This window comes from Oncorhynchus mykiss, chromosome 7, assembly GCF_057628025.1.
Source record: "Oncorhynchus mykiss isolate SJ-2025 chromosome 7, ASM5762802v1, whole genome shotgun sequence".
NCBI lineage: Eukaryota > Metazoa > Chordata > Actinopteri > Salmoniformes > Salmonidae > Oncorhynchus > Oncorhynchus mykiss.
In genome coordinates, this window is record NC_143028.1 from 75,857,300 (window position 1) to 75,873,641 (window position 16,342).

At 43.0% G+C, this 16,342-nt stretch overlaps 1 protein-coding gene across 2 annotated transcripts; it reads left to right on the forward strand.

Moving 5' to 3' along the window:
• Positions 1–4,727: 4,727 nt before the first annotated feature.
• Positions 4,728–11,290, forward strand: lsm3 (LSM3 homolog, U6 small nuclear RNA and mRNA degradation associated). 2 transcript variants are annotated; one of them, XM_021610723.3, is made up of 5 exons: positions 4,728–5,045; positions 5,150–5,235; positions 6,101–6,211; positions 6,618–6,713; positions 10,695–11,290. In XM_021610723.3, the coding sequence occupies exons 2-5, from the start codon at positions 5,215–5,217 to the stop codon at positions 10,773–10,775; spliced, it is 309 nt and encodes a 102-aa protein (XP_021466398.1). In that variant the 5' UTR covers positions 4,728–5,045; positions 5,150–5,214; the 3' UTR covers positions 10,776–11,290. The 2 variants fall into 2 exon arrangements, with proteins under 2 accessions (XP_021466398.1, XP_090098125.1); XM_090241999.1 differs by lacking the exon at positions 4,728–5,045 and having other exon boundaries at positions 5,136–5,235.
• The last annotated feature ends 5,052 nt before the right edge of the window (positions 11,291–16,342 follow it).

Below are 16,342 nucleotides of genomic sequence, written 5' to 3' on the forward strand. Positions count from 1 at the left end.
CAGAACCTGTAGTCAGTACGTCAGCCAGCCAGTCAGAACCTGTAGTAGGTACGTCAGCCAGTCAGTCAGAACCTGTAGTCAGTACGTCAGCCAGTCAGCCTGAAACTGTAGTCAGTCAGCCAGCCAGTCAGCCAGTCAGAACCTGTAGTCAGTCAGAACCTGTAGTCAGCCAGCCAGTCAGAACCTGTAGTCAGCCAGCCAGCCAGTCAGTCAGAACCTGTAGTCAGTACATCAGCCAGTCAGCCTGAACCTGTAGTCAGTCAGAACCTGTAGTCAGCCAGCCAGTCAGTCAGAACCTGTAGTCAGTAAGTCAGCCACTCAGCCTGAACCTGTAGTCAGTCAGCCAGCCAGTCAGTCAGAACCTGTAGTCAGTAAGCCAGCCAGTCAGCCTGAACCTGTAGTCAGTCAGCCAGCCAGTCAGCCTGAACCTGTAGTCAGTCATCCAGCCAGTCAGTCAGCCTGAACCTGTAGTCAGTAAGTCAGCCAGTCAGCCTGAACCTGTAGTCAGTCAGCCAGCCAGTCAGTCAGCCTGAACCTGTAGTCAGTAAGTCAGCCAGTCAGCCTGAACCTGTAGTCAGTATGTCAGCCAGACAGCTTGAACCTGTAGTCAGTCAGCCAGCCAGCCAGTCAGAATCTGTAGTCAGTCAGCCAGTCAGTCAGAACCTGTAGTCAGCCAGCCAGCCAGTCAGCCTGAACCTGTAGTCAGTAAGTCAGCCAGTCAGCCAGCCAGTCAGCCAGTAAGTCAGTCAGAACCTGTAGTCAGTAAGTCAGCCAGTCAGCCTGAACCTGTAGTCAGTAAGTCAGCCAGTCAGCCTGAACCTGTAGTCAGTAAGTCAGCCAGTCAGCCTGAACCTGTAGTCAGTAAGTCAGTCAGTCAGCCGGTCAGAACCTGTAGTCAGTAAGTCAGCCAGTCAGCCTGAACCTGTAGTCAGTAAGTCAGCCAGTCAGCCTGAACCTGTAGTCAGTAAGTCAGCCAGTCAGCCTGAACCTGTAGTCAGTAAGTCAGTCAGTCAGCAGGTCAGAACCTGTAGTCAGTAAGTCAGCCAGTCAGCCTGAACCTGAACCTGTAGTCAGTAAGTCAGTCAGTCAGCCAGTAAGTCAGTCAGTACCTGTAGTTAGTCAGCCAGCCAGTCAGTCCATTAGTCAGTCAGTACCTGTAGCGATAGACTCCAGCTGTGGAACTTGGAGGTGATGTTGTCTTCTGACAGAGACAGGAGCAGGTCTCTGGGAAAGGCCTTGAACAGGCGGCTTTTCATGGAAGCTGTGTTAAAACAAAGATAACGAAAACCTTAAACTAGAATCCTTAGTTGCTACCGACATTTTTGGACTTATAAAGTAATGATATATACCCCTTGATTCTTAAAGAATATAGCTTAGTTCCACTGTCGTACCCCATCAGAAACCAAAATAAGCTTTTTTTGCTCCAATATTTGTAAACAACTTCAATGTAAACAAACACTGTACAGCCTGAAAACATGGTTAAAACAATCATTTTGATATCATCGGTGGTCAGTCCTTGCATCCATAGCTCTGTCTATGCATTTGAAAGAGGTCAGTTAAATCCAGGCACATTCCTCAGCTTTTTAACAAAACAGAGGTGGGCTGATTGCCTTGTTATTGTTTCAACTGCAGAGTCTAGCTATAAAGGATGAAAATCCATTGGCAAGATCAATTATCAGTTCATTTTGGTCAAGAGGACGTTCTCATTTAAAGCAGGCAATGTAAAACGCAATGCAACACGATTTAAAAGGTCTAGGTAGTCCCTCCTGGTTTCAGTCAGTTTTGTTTACTATTTGGTGCCCAATGAACACAATCTTGTACTCCTATGAGAGAACTTGATCTGTGCAAGTGTACAAGTCCAATATGAACAGTGGTGGAAAAAGTACCCAATTGTCATACGTGAGTAAAAGTGTAAAGATACCTTAATAAAAAATGACTGAAGTAAAAGTAAAAGTCACCCAGTAAAATTCTACTTGAGTAAAAGTCTAAAAGTATTGGGTTTAAAATATACTTAAGTATCAAAAGTAAAAGTATAAATCATTTCAAATTCCTAATATTAAGCAAACCAGATGGCACCATTTATTTATTTATTTTTTATTTACGAAAGGTCAGGGGCACACTCCAACACTCAGACATAATTTACAAACAAAGCATGTGTGTTTAGTGAGAGGCCGCCAGATCAGAGGCAGTAGGGATGTTCTGTTGATAAGTGTGTGAATTGAACCGTTTTCTGTTCTGCTAAGCATTCAAAATGTAACGGTTATTTTTGGGTGTCAAGGAAAATGTACGGAGTAAAAAGTACAATATTTTCTTAAGGAATTAAGTAAAAGTAGTCAAAAAATATGAATAGTAAAGTACAGATACCCCCAAAACGACTTAAGTAGTACTTTAAAGTATTTTTACTTAAGCATTTTACACCACTGAATATCAATATTCATAGGCAAACACAGGCCTATACACATACAGAATGCAGAAACACAGTATTGTCTCTGACCTGGGGTGAATGTGAAAGGCAGGGCCACAGCCTTGGTCTCTGTCGGAGTCAGAAGGTTCTTGTTGCTGGTCAGTACTGTCATCTGCTGAAGGCCCTGGCACGTGCCCCATATGGGGAAGTAATCAGTTGGTCTGGAAGACAAAACACGAGCATGAAACAACAGGAGTACTGCTCAACGGGTGCTGCTCAACAGGTGCTGCTCAACAGGTAGAAGTAATATAGTGGAAGCTGAACAACTACAATGCTAATACCTAAATCAGACACTTCAGATCTGTAAACATAGAAACATTAGGGACAAGGGGAAGAGGTAGGGCGCAAAATGGAACCCGCTGTCAGTGTCATAAACTGTGGGTACCATATATTGGACATTTAACAATGTATTAATTATTTGAAAACATTTTATAGTTATTCAATACATTTATCGTCAATGAAGGATAAAAAACAAATATAATTCTGGTGGGTATGGAATACCTTGATAGCCAGATCACAGAAAATCTTTGACAGACGACTGAACTGGGAAGTCTGCAGATCTACACCCCCACCTGGTAGCAGCAGCCTACAACAACCAATCAATGAATCAATGAATCAATCAACCAATCAAATAGCCTATAGTCCTTCACATTTGAATTATTCCCACAAAGGTATCTGATTACAGTTATATAAACAAGTGAACAATAATTTCACTCACCCGTTTATTGAGTTAAATATCTTCTCATACTCTTCATCGATTCTGTTTATTCTATCAGAGTAAGGAATGAAGGAAGTAAATTATTACAATCAGCTAACATACTTTGACACTCAACACACACTGAGAAAAAACTGGGAGGTGGATTACAAAGCCTTTCATTGTGCCTTATTTCCTAGCAAATCACTAGGCTTTGGCTTATCCGGGATAATGCACTGGCATTCAAGAGGCCCTGGTTCAAAGCACGTCAGTCACACATACTTTATGGGGACAACCCTGGCTCCAGCACTCTCCAGGTACTTTACATAGGAAGCAGCGATGTAGGAGGATCCCTGAGCATGAGGGTCTCCCACTATGTTCTCCTGGGCCAGGACACCTGAAATAACAAAACACTACATTACAATAGACTTTACATTACAATAGACTTTACATTACAATCAACTTTACATTACAATACACTTTACATTACAATACACTTTACATTACAATACCATACACTTTACATTACAATACACTTTACATTACAGTACACTTTACATTACAGTACACTTTACATTACAGTACACTTTACATTACAATACCATACAGTTTACATTACAATACACTTTACATTACAATACCATACACTTTACATTACATTACAATGCATTACAATACCATACACTTTACATTACAATAGACTTTACATTACAATACCATACAGTTTACATTACAATACACTTTAAATTACAACACCCTACACTTTACAACACATTACAATACACATTGCCATGCACTTTACATTACATTCCACTTTACATTTACAACATCACATTTTACATTACAATACACTTTACATCTCAAGAGACTATTTAGTTGCTTAGCCCTACATTCCTTTGGTGCATTTACATACTGTATATAAACTGCTTTAAAACCTACTTTCACAAAACCTGCTTTGCTGCTAGAAACCTTTATTAATGATTGCCATTTAGCCTACCTGGCTACACAAAAGGAACTCCCTATGTAAATATTGAAAAGTCTATAACTATACAATAGCTACATGAGGATTCGTGTTGATCAATGAAAAACATGAAATCTAAGAATTAAAAATAAATATAAAAAAATCGATACAATTTACAGTCAAGATGTCATTCTGATGTGAGAGTTCTCCCTTTCCACTTCCTATAAAATGGACAGTTTACATGCTGACATTGGTACAATATGGCCCCAGAACATTCTAGAATAAAACAGATCAAGATGTTACATACGGAGCATTTCTGAGACACATACTGCTATGGGTGTAAGATGGCACAGTGATCAACGCCTCTGTCTCGTCATTTAACATTCAAACACTACAAGACACCGGGAGAAGCACACCGCAAGAACCGCAACCGGAGAACTCATTCACCTCGGATAGCCTACCACACAAACATAAAATAAATAACATAAAAACATATATAATTCCCAGACACTCTTGTCCTCCTGCTTAAATGATCAGCAGCACAGTGTGATGATGGTATCGGTGAGAAGGATGATGAGGTGTGTAAGTCTACTGCGGTTGCATGACTCATCCCTGGATTCTCTCCCGCGTGGCGAGGACATGCGGGAAAAATCGCATCTCGGTTTCACTCACGTGTGAAATCATGAAAACCCACCTAATGACACAAATCATATGGACATGCGCGACATATCTCAACCAGGCTATAACACTAAAGGCAAAACCTAAAGTAGGCTATTAATAACATGAAAGGATGGGAAAATCGCACGTTCAATAAACTTTCGACCTCTCAAATCGGATACACCCTGGAACGCACCCATCTGCGTGGTTTTGCGGGGCGCTTTTGCATTGATTGACTGCTATTTATTGTTTATCAGGGTCGAGCTGAGGTAGGTAAATTATTAATCGCCATGAATGAAATCAACATTTGAAGGATACTGAATGTACGCAGCGCTGGTACTGTGCATCTCATGTAAATCTACTTGCTTAACAGTTTACTTCTGTGAACAAATCGAACATACCCTTTCACCACAAGGAATTCTGGGAAACTGTTCAAAAATGGCGGATGAAGTTGAACAGGTTGGCGTTAGCTAAACGTTTTATGATCAATCTTTCTCTGTGCAAAACATTTATTTATTTAGACTCGAGTAGGGAAATAGACTTGTACACCGGTTTGTATCAGTAGATTACGCCAACAGCATCATTGCAAAAACATGGGTGTGGGTTTTAATTGGCAAGAGAGGCTAGCTAGCATGGTGATTAGCAGCCATCGCTATCAATCGTAGCAAACAAGCTAGCGTGTATATTAGTCAAGTCGCTAACCAGACACTAATGTTGAATACAATTATATTGAAACTTACTCTGCCGATTGGCCGTGGTGTTGGTCGAATTTTGAGATAACATATCCATCGGAAAGTAACGCTGTTGATAACCCAACTTCAAAACGCGGGTCTAAGATTATGGCAAATGTTTTGCTCATGAACAAAGGCACGTGCTATAACAATTCGGGTAAACGAGACTTTGGATACTGTAGATATTTTATAGAAAATGTCGAGTAGTTGAAGGATTAACACCATGGACAATAGGCAGAGTACGTGTAAATAGTAGGTTTTAAACATTCCGGCTTGTAGAGGACCTTAGAGAGACATTTCCATAATCAAACACTGTCATGTTCCAGGCGGTGAATTTAGAAATTCAACGTCTGGTCCCCAGGCAAGGGTAATGGGTTTGAATAGATGTAGACCAGCGCACTAACGCCCTGGACCAGAGCTCTACGCGAAGTAGACACACACAGAGGTCTTGTAACTTTAAATGTATTCATATCTATAGTCTATGCTTGAAATGTGATTCTAACACAAGTTAGGCTACTTATTGACAACCATTTTAGCATGAAAACGATATCTAGTGTGAACAACTTCCTAACCCATTTTGGTTTGTGTTGCAGCAAACGACCACCAACACAGTGGAGGAGCCCCTGGATCTGATCAGGCTCAGTTTGGATGAAAGGATATATGTTAAGATGAGAAACGACCGAGAACTCAGGGGCAGATTGAACGTAGGTAGTTAGTTAGTTGTATGACCGTGGTGATCATCTTGGTTGCTTTTGTAATGTTGCCGAATGTTTGAACAATGATGTAGTCTAAGCAATACGGCACAAGGGGATGTGGTATATGGCCAATATACCATGGCTAAGACCTTAGCCATGGTATATTGGCAATATATCACAAAACCCTGAGGTGCCTTATTGCTATTACAAAATGCTTATCAATGTAATTAGATCATTAAAAATAAACTTTTTGTCATACCTTGACCTTACGGCTGTCAGCAAATCAGCATTCAGGGCCCGAATCACCTAGTTTATAATGTTGTGTATAGCTGTCACCCTGAATGCGAGCTTTATCATCTTGTCTCGCCGAACTATAGGCCTGCATAAGTCTAATGCGTTTTTATCTTTGTTCCAGGCCTACGATCAGCACTTGAACATGATCTTGGGAGATGTTGAGGAGACGGTGACAACAGTAGAGATTGATGAGGAGACGTATGAAGAAATTTACAAGGTATGAAAAAGGGCTTACGCCACCTTTTCAACTGCAGAAATTTCAGCTACACCAGGGCTTGGCCTAAAGTCTCAGACTTTAGTGAAGGGTTCTCCAACCCTGTTCTTGGAGAGCTGCCCTGCTGTAGGTTAACTCTAACCCTGTTCCTGGAGAGCTGCCCTGCTGTAGGTTAACTCTAACCCTGTTCCTGGAGAGCTGCCCTCTTGTAGGTTTTAACTCCAACCCTAATCTAGCACACCTGCTTCTAATAATTATCTGGTTGATAAGCTGAATCAGGCTAGTTACACCATAGGAGGCCCCTAGATTGTCCTACTGAGAGGAAATGCACCAAAGGGGCCCCCTAGATTGTCCTACTGAGAGGACATGCACCATAGGGGGCCCTAGATTGTCCTACTGAGAGGAAATGCACCGTAGGGGGGCCCTAGATTGTCCTACTGAGAGGAAATGCACCGTAGGGGGGCCCTAGATTGTCCTACTGAGAGGAAATGCACCGTAGGGGGGCCCTAGATTGTCCTACTGAGAGGAAATGCACCGTAGGGGGGCCCTAGATTGTCCTACTGAGAGGAAATGCACCAAAGGGGGCCCCTAGATTGTCCTACTGAGAGGACATGCACCATAGGGGGCCCTAGATTGTCCTACTGAGAGGAAATGCACCGTAGGGGGGCCCTAGATTGTCCTACTGAGAGGAAATGCACCGTAGGGGGGCCCTAGATTGTCCTACTGAGAGGAACTGAACCATAGGGGGGCCCTAGATTGTCCTACTGAGATGAAATGCACCGTAGGGGGGCCCTAGATTGTCCTACTGAGAGGACATGCACCATAGGGGGCCCTAGATTGTCCTACTGAGAGGAAATGCACCGTAGGGGGGCCCTAGATTGTCCTACTGAGAGGAAATGCACCGTAGGGGGGCCCTAGATTGTCCTACTGAGAGGAAATGTATTTATTTTATTTATTTCACCTTTATTTAACCAGGTAGGCAAGTTGAGAACAAGTTCTCATTTACAATTGCAACCTGGCCAAGATAAAGCAAAGCAGTTCGACACATACAACAACACAGAGTTACACATGGAGTAAAACAAACATACAGTGAATAATACAGTAGAAACAAGTCAATATACGATGTGAGCAAATGAGGTGAGAAAAGGGAGGTAAAGGCAAAAAAAAGGCCATTATGGCAAAGTAAATACAATATAGCAAGTAAAACACTGGAATGGTAGATTTGCAGTGGAAGAATGTGCAAAGTAGAAATAAAAATAATGGGGTGCAAAGAAGCTAAATAAATAAAAGAAATACAGTAGGGAAAGAGGTAGTTGATAGGGCTAAATTATAGATAGGCTATGTACAGGTGCAGTAATCTGAGCTGCTCTGACAGCTGGTGCTTAAAGCTAGTGAGGGAGATAAGTGTTTACAGTTTCAGAGATTTTTGTAGTTTTTGTAGCCAGTGGGTTTGGCGACGAGTATGAAGCGAGGGCCAGCCAACGAGAGCGTACAGGTCGCAATGGTGGGTAGTATATGGGGCTTTGGTGACAAAACGGATGGCACTGTGATAGACTGCATCCAATTTGTTGAGTAGGGTATTGGAGGCTATTTTGTAAATGACATTGCCGAAGTCGAGGATTGGTAGGATGGTCAGTTTTACACGGGTATGTTTGGCAGCATGAGTGAAGGATGCTTTGTTGCGAAATAGGAAGCCAATTCTAGATTTAACTTTGGATTGGAGATGTTTGATGTGGGTCTGGAAGGAGAGTTTACAGTCTAACCAGACACCTAGGTATTTGTAGTTGTCCACGTATTCTAAGTCAGAGCCGTCCAGAGTAGTGATGTTGGACAGGCGTGCAGGTGCAGGCAGCGATCGGTTGAAGAGCATGCATTTAGTTTTACTTGCGTTTAAGAGCAATTGGAGGCCACGGAAGGAGAGTTGTATGACATTGAAGCTTGCCTGGAGGGTTGTTAACACAGTGTCCAAAGAAGAGCCAGAAGTATACAGAATGGTGTCGTCTGCGTAAAGGTGGATCAGAGACTCACCAGCAGCAAGAGCGACATCATTGATGTGTACAGAAGAGAGTCGGTCCAAGAATTGAACCCTGTGGCACCCCCATAGAGACTGCCAGAGGTCCGGACAGCAGGCCCTCCGATTTGACACACTGAACTCTATCAGAGAAGTAGTTGGTGAACCAGGTGAGGCAATCATTTGAGAAACCAAGGCTGTCGAGTCTGCCGATGAGGATGTGGTGATTGACAGAGTCGAAAGCCTTGACCAGATCAATGAATACGGCTGCACAGTAGTGTTTCTTATCGATGGCGGTTAAGATATCGTTTAGGACCTTGAGCGTGGCTGAGGTGCACCCATGACCAGCTCTGAAACCAGATTGCATAGCAGAGAAGGTATAGTGAGATTCGAATTGGTCGGTAATCTTTTTGTTGACTTGGCTTTCGAAGACCTTAGAAAGGCAGGGTAGGATAGATATAGGTCTGTAGCAGTTTAGGTCTAGAGTGTCACCCCCTTTGAAGAGGGGGATGACGGCGGCAGCTTTCCAATCTTTGGGAATCTCAGACGACACGAAAGAGAGGTTGAACAGGCTAGTAATAGGGGTGGCAACAATTTCGGCAGATCATTTTAGAAAAAGAGGGTCCAGATTGTCTAGCCCGGCTGATTTGTAGGGGTCCAGATTTTGCAGCTCTTTCAGAACATCAGCTGACTGGATTTGGGAAAAGGAGAAATGGGGACGGCTTGGGCGAGTTGCTGTGGGGGGTGCAGTGCTGTTGACCAGGGTATGGGTAGCCAGGTGGAAAGCATGGCCAGCCGTAGAAAAATGCTTATTGAGATTCTCAATTATAGTGGATTTATCAGTGGTGATCGGAAACACTATCTTCAGTGCAGTGGGCAGCTGGGAGGAGGTGTTCTTATTCTCCATGGACTTTACAGTGTCCCAGAACTTTTTTGAGTTAGTGTTGCATGAAGCAAATTTCTGCTTGAAAAAGCTAGCCGTGGCTTTTCTAACTGCCTGTGTATAATGGTTTCTAGCTTCCCTGAAAAGCTGCATATCACGGGGGCTGTTCGATGCTAATGCAGAACGCCATAGGATGTTTTTGTGTTGGTTAAGGGCAGTCAGGTCTGGGGAGAACCAAGGGCTATATCTGTTCCTGGTTCTAAATTTATTGAATGATGCATGCTTATTTAAGATGGTTAGGAAGGCATTTAAAAAAAAATAACCAGGCATCCTCTACTGACGGGATGATACACCATAGGGGGCCCTAGATCGTCCTACTGAGAGGAAATTCACCGTAGGGGGGCCCTAGATTGTCCTACTGAGAGGAAATGCACCATAGGGGGCCCTAGATTGTCCTACTGAGCGGAAATGCACCATAGGGGGGCCCTAGATTGTCCTACTGAGAGGAAATGCACCATAGGGGGGCCCTAGATTGTCCTACTGAGAGGACATGCACCATAGGGGGGCCCTAGATTGTCCTACTGAGAGGAAATGCACCATAGGGGGGCCCTAGATTGTCCTACTGAGAGGACATGCACCATAGGGGGGCCCTAGATTGTCCTATCAGTGATGGGGCGACCACCCTCTGTTTTTTTCCCTTCATTGTCAACTGTGTGTCTGAGATCTAACCCAAGAATAGCTGTTATGGCTGAAATGTTTATTTCTGTCGTTAAATATCCCCCTGGAGAAGTGATTTGTAGGTATTTGTAAAAACATTTACATTCATTACCCCTAGAAAAGGAATTGGGGGTTCTTGTTTGTCACAGATCTCCAAACCAAGTCGAAGTGACGATCAAATCTATTTTCATGAAATTCTGCATTGCTTAAATACATGTATTTTTATAGTTGGTAGTGTGCTGGCGCTCTTCTTACCAAGATTTCTGGATCCCAGAAGAGGTGCTCAGACAGCCCTAGGAATGTAACACTGAAATGCTGAAAGAAGGTTCAGTACGGCAATTTAATTTAAATCGTGTGGTTTTCTATTTTTCAGTCAACGAAGAGGAACATCCCCATGTTGTTTGTGAGAGGTGACGGAGTCGTCTTGGTCGCTCCTCCTCTCAGGGTGGGCTAGCAGCTAACCGTGTTCTGCTGTGTTCCTGGATCCTGAAGGATTAAAAAAAATGGTGTAGTTGACAAATCGCAAATAATTATTTAGTCGTTACCTTTTGCGAGTTTTGAATGACCAATGGTTTTAAGTTGATGCAGAATAAATATTATTTGGCCTGTTATTTTAGTTAGATTGCTCTGGGAATTGTGTAGAACATTGATATTACCCCATAAAATTAAATGCATTAACCGAGGTAATGGTTTCATTCAGTTTTGAAATTGTTCCAAATACCATTGTCTATTCCCCAACATGTTAGGTTGTTTTAATCTTACATGTTCCACTGTACTGCACAGTATTTTTGGTTTCTGTCAAAGTTTGTGGTCTTTTATGCTTTTGTAATGAACATGTTAACTAACGCTGAGACAAGAAATCATGTCCTCAGATGCGCCAGTAGTCATTTTGTTATTAAGTTCGGTCTGATGGTCACTTGACTGTTAAAGAAAACCCATTGTTAATAAAGTTAAGAGTTTTGAGTATTACGTTTGGAATGAGTCCTGTATTTTCTTCTCAGCCTTGCAACAAAAAAAAAAAAGTAACATTTTCTCCAACAAATATGAATTACAACCACCCCTGTAATGCGTTTATAGTATTAATATGAATGATCAAATGTATTAATGTCAAAAATATCGTAGTGAATACACATTTAAAGCATAGCATTTTTCGTTGCACGTTTTTTTTCAGTCCATTCCTTTTTGATATCGAATGCACCCTGAGGAGAAGCCTGTCTTTACTTCTAGAACCACTAGGTGGCAGTATTAACACACCTAGCGTCTCACAGGGGGGAGGGAATGCACCATGAGGAGAAGCCTGTCCATTACTTCTAGAACCACTAGGTGGCAGTATTAACACACGTCTAGCATCTCACAAGCCACACACCTCTGTAATTTTCCATTGCTTAAGGGTGGAGGAGATAGCAAATTGTGTTTTGACTTAAAATCCACTTGATTGAGGAGGAGAGGCGGGCAGGCTGAGGTCTGCACTTCCATAGTTTCACATTGAGAGCGTGCCTGTTCAATATGCATTGTATAACAGGCGGATGAAATAGAATGCATTTAGCTTTCTTTTGCAAGGAACTCTTGTAGACATCTTCAATATTTATTCTGCCTCTATTCAAACACATGGGTTTACAAACCACCGCCCCACAAAAGTGAAATCTTGTGTGCAAAGGACGCAATCTTTCATGTTCACACTTGCCCCATCGGATCATTTCAACAGGCAAATAATTGGGTGCATTTCAATTCTGTAATAATTACACGTAGCTTGCTGCATAGTATCCATTATTACATTAATTGAGTATCAAATAATTACAAATATAATCAGACTGGCAATCAGTTCCTTTGATCTCCCTCTGAACCAACTATGCTAATGGCCACAGAGAAATGTTAAACAACTCTGAAATAACGAAGCAGTTTGACAAAGCGGAACGATGACAAAGTTCAGAGCATTTATCTTGGGTTTTTGTTTTGACAAGATGTAAAGACTACTGCTGTTACTGGGCAGACCTGATGAATCAATTTGATATGACATTTAATTGAAATGTTAAATGTGTCTATATGGATACAATACCAACAAACTGCAGTTATATTGTATTAGGTGCAGAGATGGGGTCAAGACCAGTTTTTTCTACTGTGTTATTGACTTGTTTATTGTTTACTCCATGTGTAACTCTGTGTTGTCTGTTCACACTGCTATGCTTTATCTTGGCCAGGTCGCAGTTACAAATGAGAACTTGTTCTCAACTAGCCTACCTGGTTAAATAAAGGTGAAATAAAAAATAAAATAAAATAAAAATCTACACACAATGACAATGCGAAAACAGCTTTCATAAAAATAAAAACAGAAATATCTTATTTACATAAGTATTCAGACCCTTTGCTATGAGACTCCAAATTGAGCAGAGGTGCATCCTGTTTCCATTGATAATCCTTGAGATGTTTCTACAACTTAATTGGAGTCGACCTGTGGTAAATTCAATTGATTGGACATGATTTGGAAAGGCACACACCTGTCTATATAAATGTCCTACAGTTGACAGTGCATCTCAGAGCAAAACCCAAGCCACGAGGTTGAAGGAATTGTCCGTTGAGCTCTGAGACAGGATTGTGACGAGGCACAGATCTGGGGAAGTGTACCAAAACATTTCTGAAGCATTGAAGGTCCCCAAGAACACAGTGGCCTCCATCATTCTTAAATAGAAGTTTGGAACCACCAACACTCTTCCTAGAGCTGGCCGCCCAGCCAAACTGAGTAATCAGGGGAGAAGGGCCTTGGTCAGGAAGGTGACCAAGAACCTGATGGTCACTCTGACAGCGCTCTAGAGCCTGACAGCCGGCTTGGAGTTTGCTAAAAGGCACCTAAAGGATTCTCAGACCATGAGAAACAAGATTCTCTGATCTGATGAAACCAAGATTTAACTCTTTGGCCTGAATGCCAAGCATCACATCTGGAGGAAACCTGGCACCATCCCTACGGTGAAACATGGTGGTGGCAGTATCATGCTGTGGGGATGTTTTTCAGAGGAAGGGACTGGGAGACTAGTCAGGATCGAGGCAAAGATGAACGGATAGTACAGAGAGATCCTTGATGAAAACCTGCTCCAGAGGGCTAAGGACCTCAGGCTGGAGAAAAGGTTCAACTTCCAACAAGACAAGACCCTTAGCACACAGCCAAGACAACGCAGGAGTGGCTTCGGGACAAGTCTCTAAGACTCTTTGTGGCCCAGCAATAGCCAGGACTTGAACCCAATTGAACATCTCTGGAGAGACCTGAAAATAGCTGTGCAGCAACTCTCCCCATCCAATCTGACAGAGCTTAAGTGTATCTGCAGTGAAGAATGGGAGAAACTCTCCAAAAACAGGTGTGCCAAGCTTGTACCCAAGAAGTCTCGGCTGTAATCGCTGCCAAAGGTGCTTCAACAAAGTACTGAGTAAAGGGTCTGAACACTTACGTAAATGTGATATTTGAGTTTTGTATTTTTTATAAATTAGCTTCTTTAAAAAAATAATTTTAAAAAACTGGTTTTGTTTTGTCATTATGGGGTATTGTGTGTAAATTGATGATGAAAAAATGACCTCGAGACCCCGACCCTGTAGATCCACCTGTCTATAAGGAATCCCAGTATTCCCTCAACAGGCCTGCCCACCAGTGATTAGTAGTGTAGAGGAGCGATGTTTCAGAAAATCGATGCGAGATATTTGCGTTCCCTCCCAGACAGTGTGTTCTTTAGAGAATAGAAAAGTAACTTATTCTCCAGCCAGGAGGACCAACCTGTGTCCCAAATGACACTCTATTCACCATAAAGTGAACTACTTCTGACCAGAGCATTATGGGCCCCGGTCAAAAGTAGTGCACTATAAAGGGAATAGGTTGCCATTTGGGATGCATGCCAAATCATCTTCTTCCCACAGACTAATAATAACCATGTGACAGCAGTTTATCACCGAATATAGCTGAGAATGGGCGGGGGCCTGTGTTGATACAGTGGTAAGGCATGTGAACCTCACCGGGTAAAATCCCAAGAAACTATCTTTCTCTATCCCGTTGCCAGTTGTGCTTCAGTACTACCAGATACACTCACTCCACTGTCTTCTTGTGTAAAGACAACATTCGCCTTGTTCACATCCCAAATAGCACCCCATTCCCTATATAGTGCACTAATCTTGACCAGATCTTATGGGCCCTGGTGAAGTAGTGCACTATATAGAGAATAGGCAGTGGTTGACTTGGGCAGGAGCTCACCGTACCAGCACTTCAAATGTTCTACTGCTTGAGCTCCTGTTCCTCTTATAGAATGTTGGAGGAAAAGTATTGTGGAGCTCCTGTTCCTCTTATAGAATGTTGGAGGAAAAGTATTGTGGAGCTCCTGTTCCTCTTATAGAATGTTGGAGGAAAAGTATTGTGGAGCTCCTGTTCCTCTTATAGAATGTTGGTGGAAAAGTATTGTGGAGCTCCTGTTCCTCTTATAGAATGTTGGAGGAAAAGTATTGTGGAGCTCCTGTTCCTCTTATAGAATGTTGGAGGAAAAGTATTGTGGAGCTCCTGTTCCTCTTATAGAATGTTGGAGGAAAAGTATTGTGGAGCTCCTGTTCCTCTTATAGAATGTTGGAGGAAAAGTATTGTGGAGCTCCTGTTCCTCTTATAGAATGTTGGAGGAAAAGTATTGTGGAGCTCCTGTTCCTCTTATAGAATGTTGGAGGAAAAGTATTGTGGAGCTCCTGTTCCTCTTATAGAATGTTGGAGGAAAAGTATTGTGGAGCTCCTGTTCCTCTTATAGAATGTTGGAGGAAAAGTATTGTGGAGCTCCTGTTCCTCTTATAGAATGTTGGAGGAAAAGTATTGTGGAGCTCCTGTTCCTCTTATAGAATGTTGGAGGAAAAGTATTGTGGAGCTCCTGTTCCTCTTATAGAATGTTGGAGGAAAAGTATTGTGGAGCTCCTGTTCCTCTTATAGAATGTTGGAGGAAAAGTATTGTGGAGCTCCTGTTCCTCTTTTAGAATGTTGGAGGAAAAGTATTGTGGAGCTCCTGTTCCTCTTATAGAATGTTGGAGGAAAAGTATTGTGGAGCTCCTGTTCCTCTTATAGAATGTTGGAGGAAAAGTATTGTGGAGCTCCTGTTCCTCTTATAGAATGTTGGAGGAAAAGTATTGTGGAGCTCCTGTTCCTCTTATAGAATGTTGGTTCCAGGATGAGGATGAGATAGTGAAGGTTTTGTGTTCCATAAAGTGTCCAATGTTGTTGGTCGTGTGGTTTGGCCTCAGGCCAGTAAGTGTGAGCAGAGCCTGCTGAGCATCTGGTACAAGCCATTGGCTTGGGCTGGTGTAAGAGTGGGGGTTGGGCCTGTTTGCCCGCTCACTACCTGGGCATATGTGTGACTTCTATGTTGAGGCTGTCTTTGCAGAGGTGGTGTGCATGGGGTGGGCAGGAGGGGCATAGACCTGATCTGAGGGGACGTAAATGGGGTGTGGGCATAGTTGACGTGGGGGAGTGTTGATTGGTTGGGGTGGGGGTGTGGATGTGGCTGGTGGTGCTGTGGTCTGGATGTAAGTCCTCTTGGCGTGGGTCCTCTATGTGTAGGTCCAGGGGGTGGTCCCGCAGGTCTGGGAGAGTGTCTCGCTGGTCTGGGTGGGGTGTCTATTGATCTGTTGCTCCTGTGTGAAGTGTTAGGGATACATTTGAGAGCGATGTCCTTTAGAGTCCAGGCAAAAGTGGGCACTGCTGCCTTGTAGAGGTGCACCTGGTCATAGAGGCTGTTCAAGTCCAGGGTGGAGTGGTGGGCCAGGAAAACATTTGGTTTTGAGGCACAGTCACGGGAAATACTTGCGTTTACCTGCTGTATTGTGACAGGGTGGAAGTCTTTTCGTGGTAGCAGGGTGGAGATAACAACTTGTGCGTTGGGGAAAGTAGAAGAAGCCTTTTCAATCACTCCCTTCAGTGCTGTGGCCACTCTTTCTGGCTGTGCTCTCAGGTCATTTGTGCCTGTGTGTATTATTATGTGGCTAGGTGAACCTAGTTGGTCCTCAGACAGAAGGTCT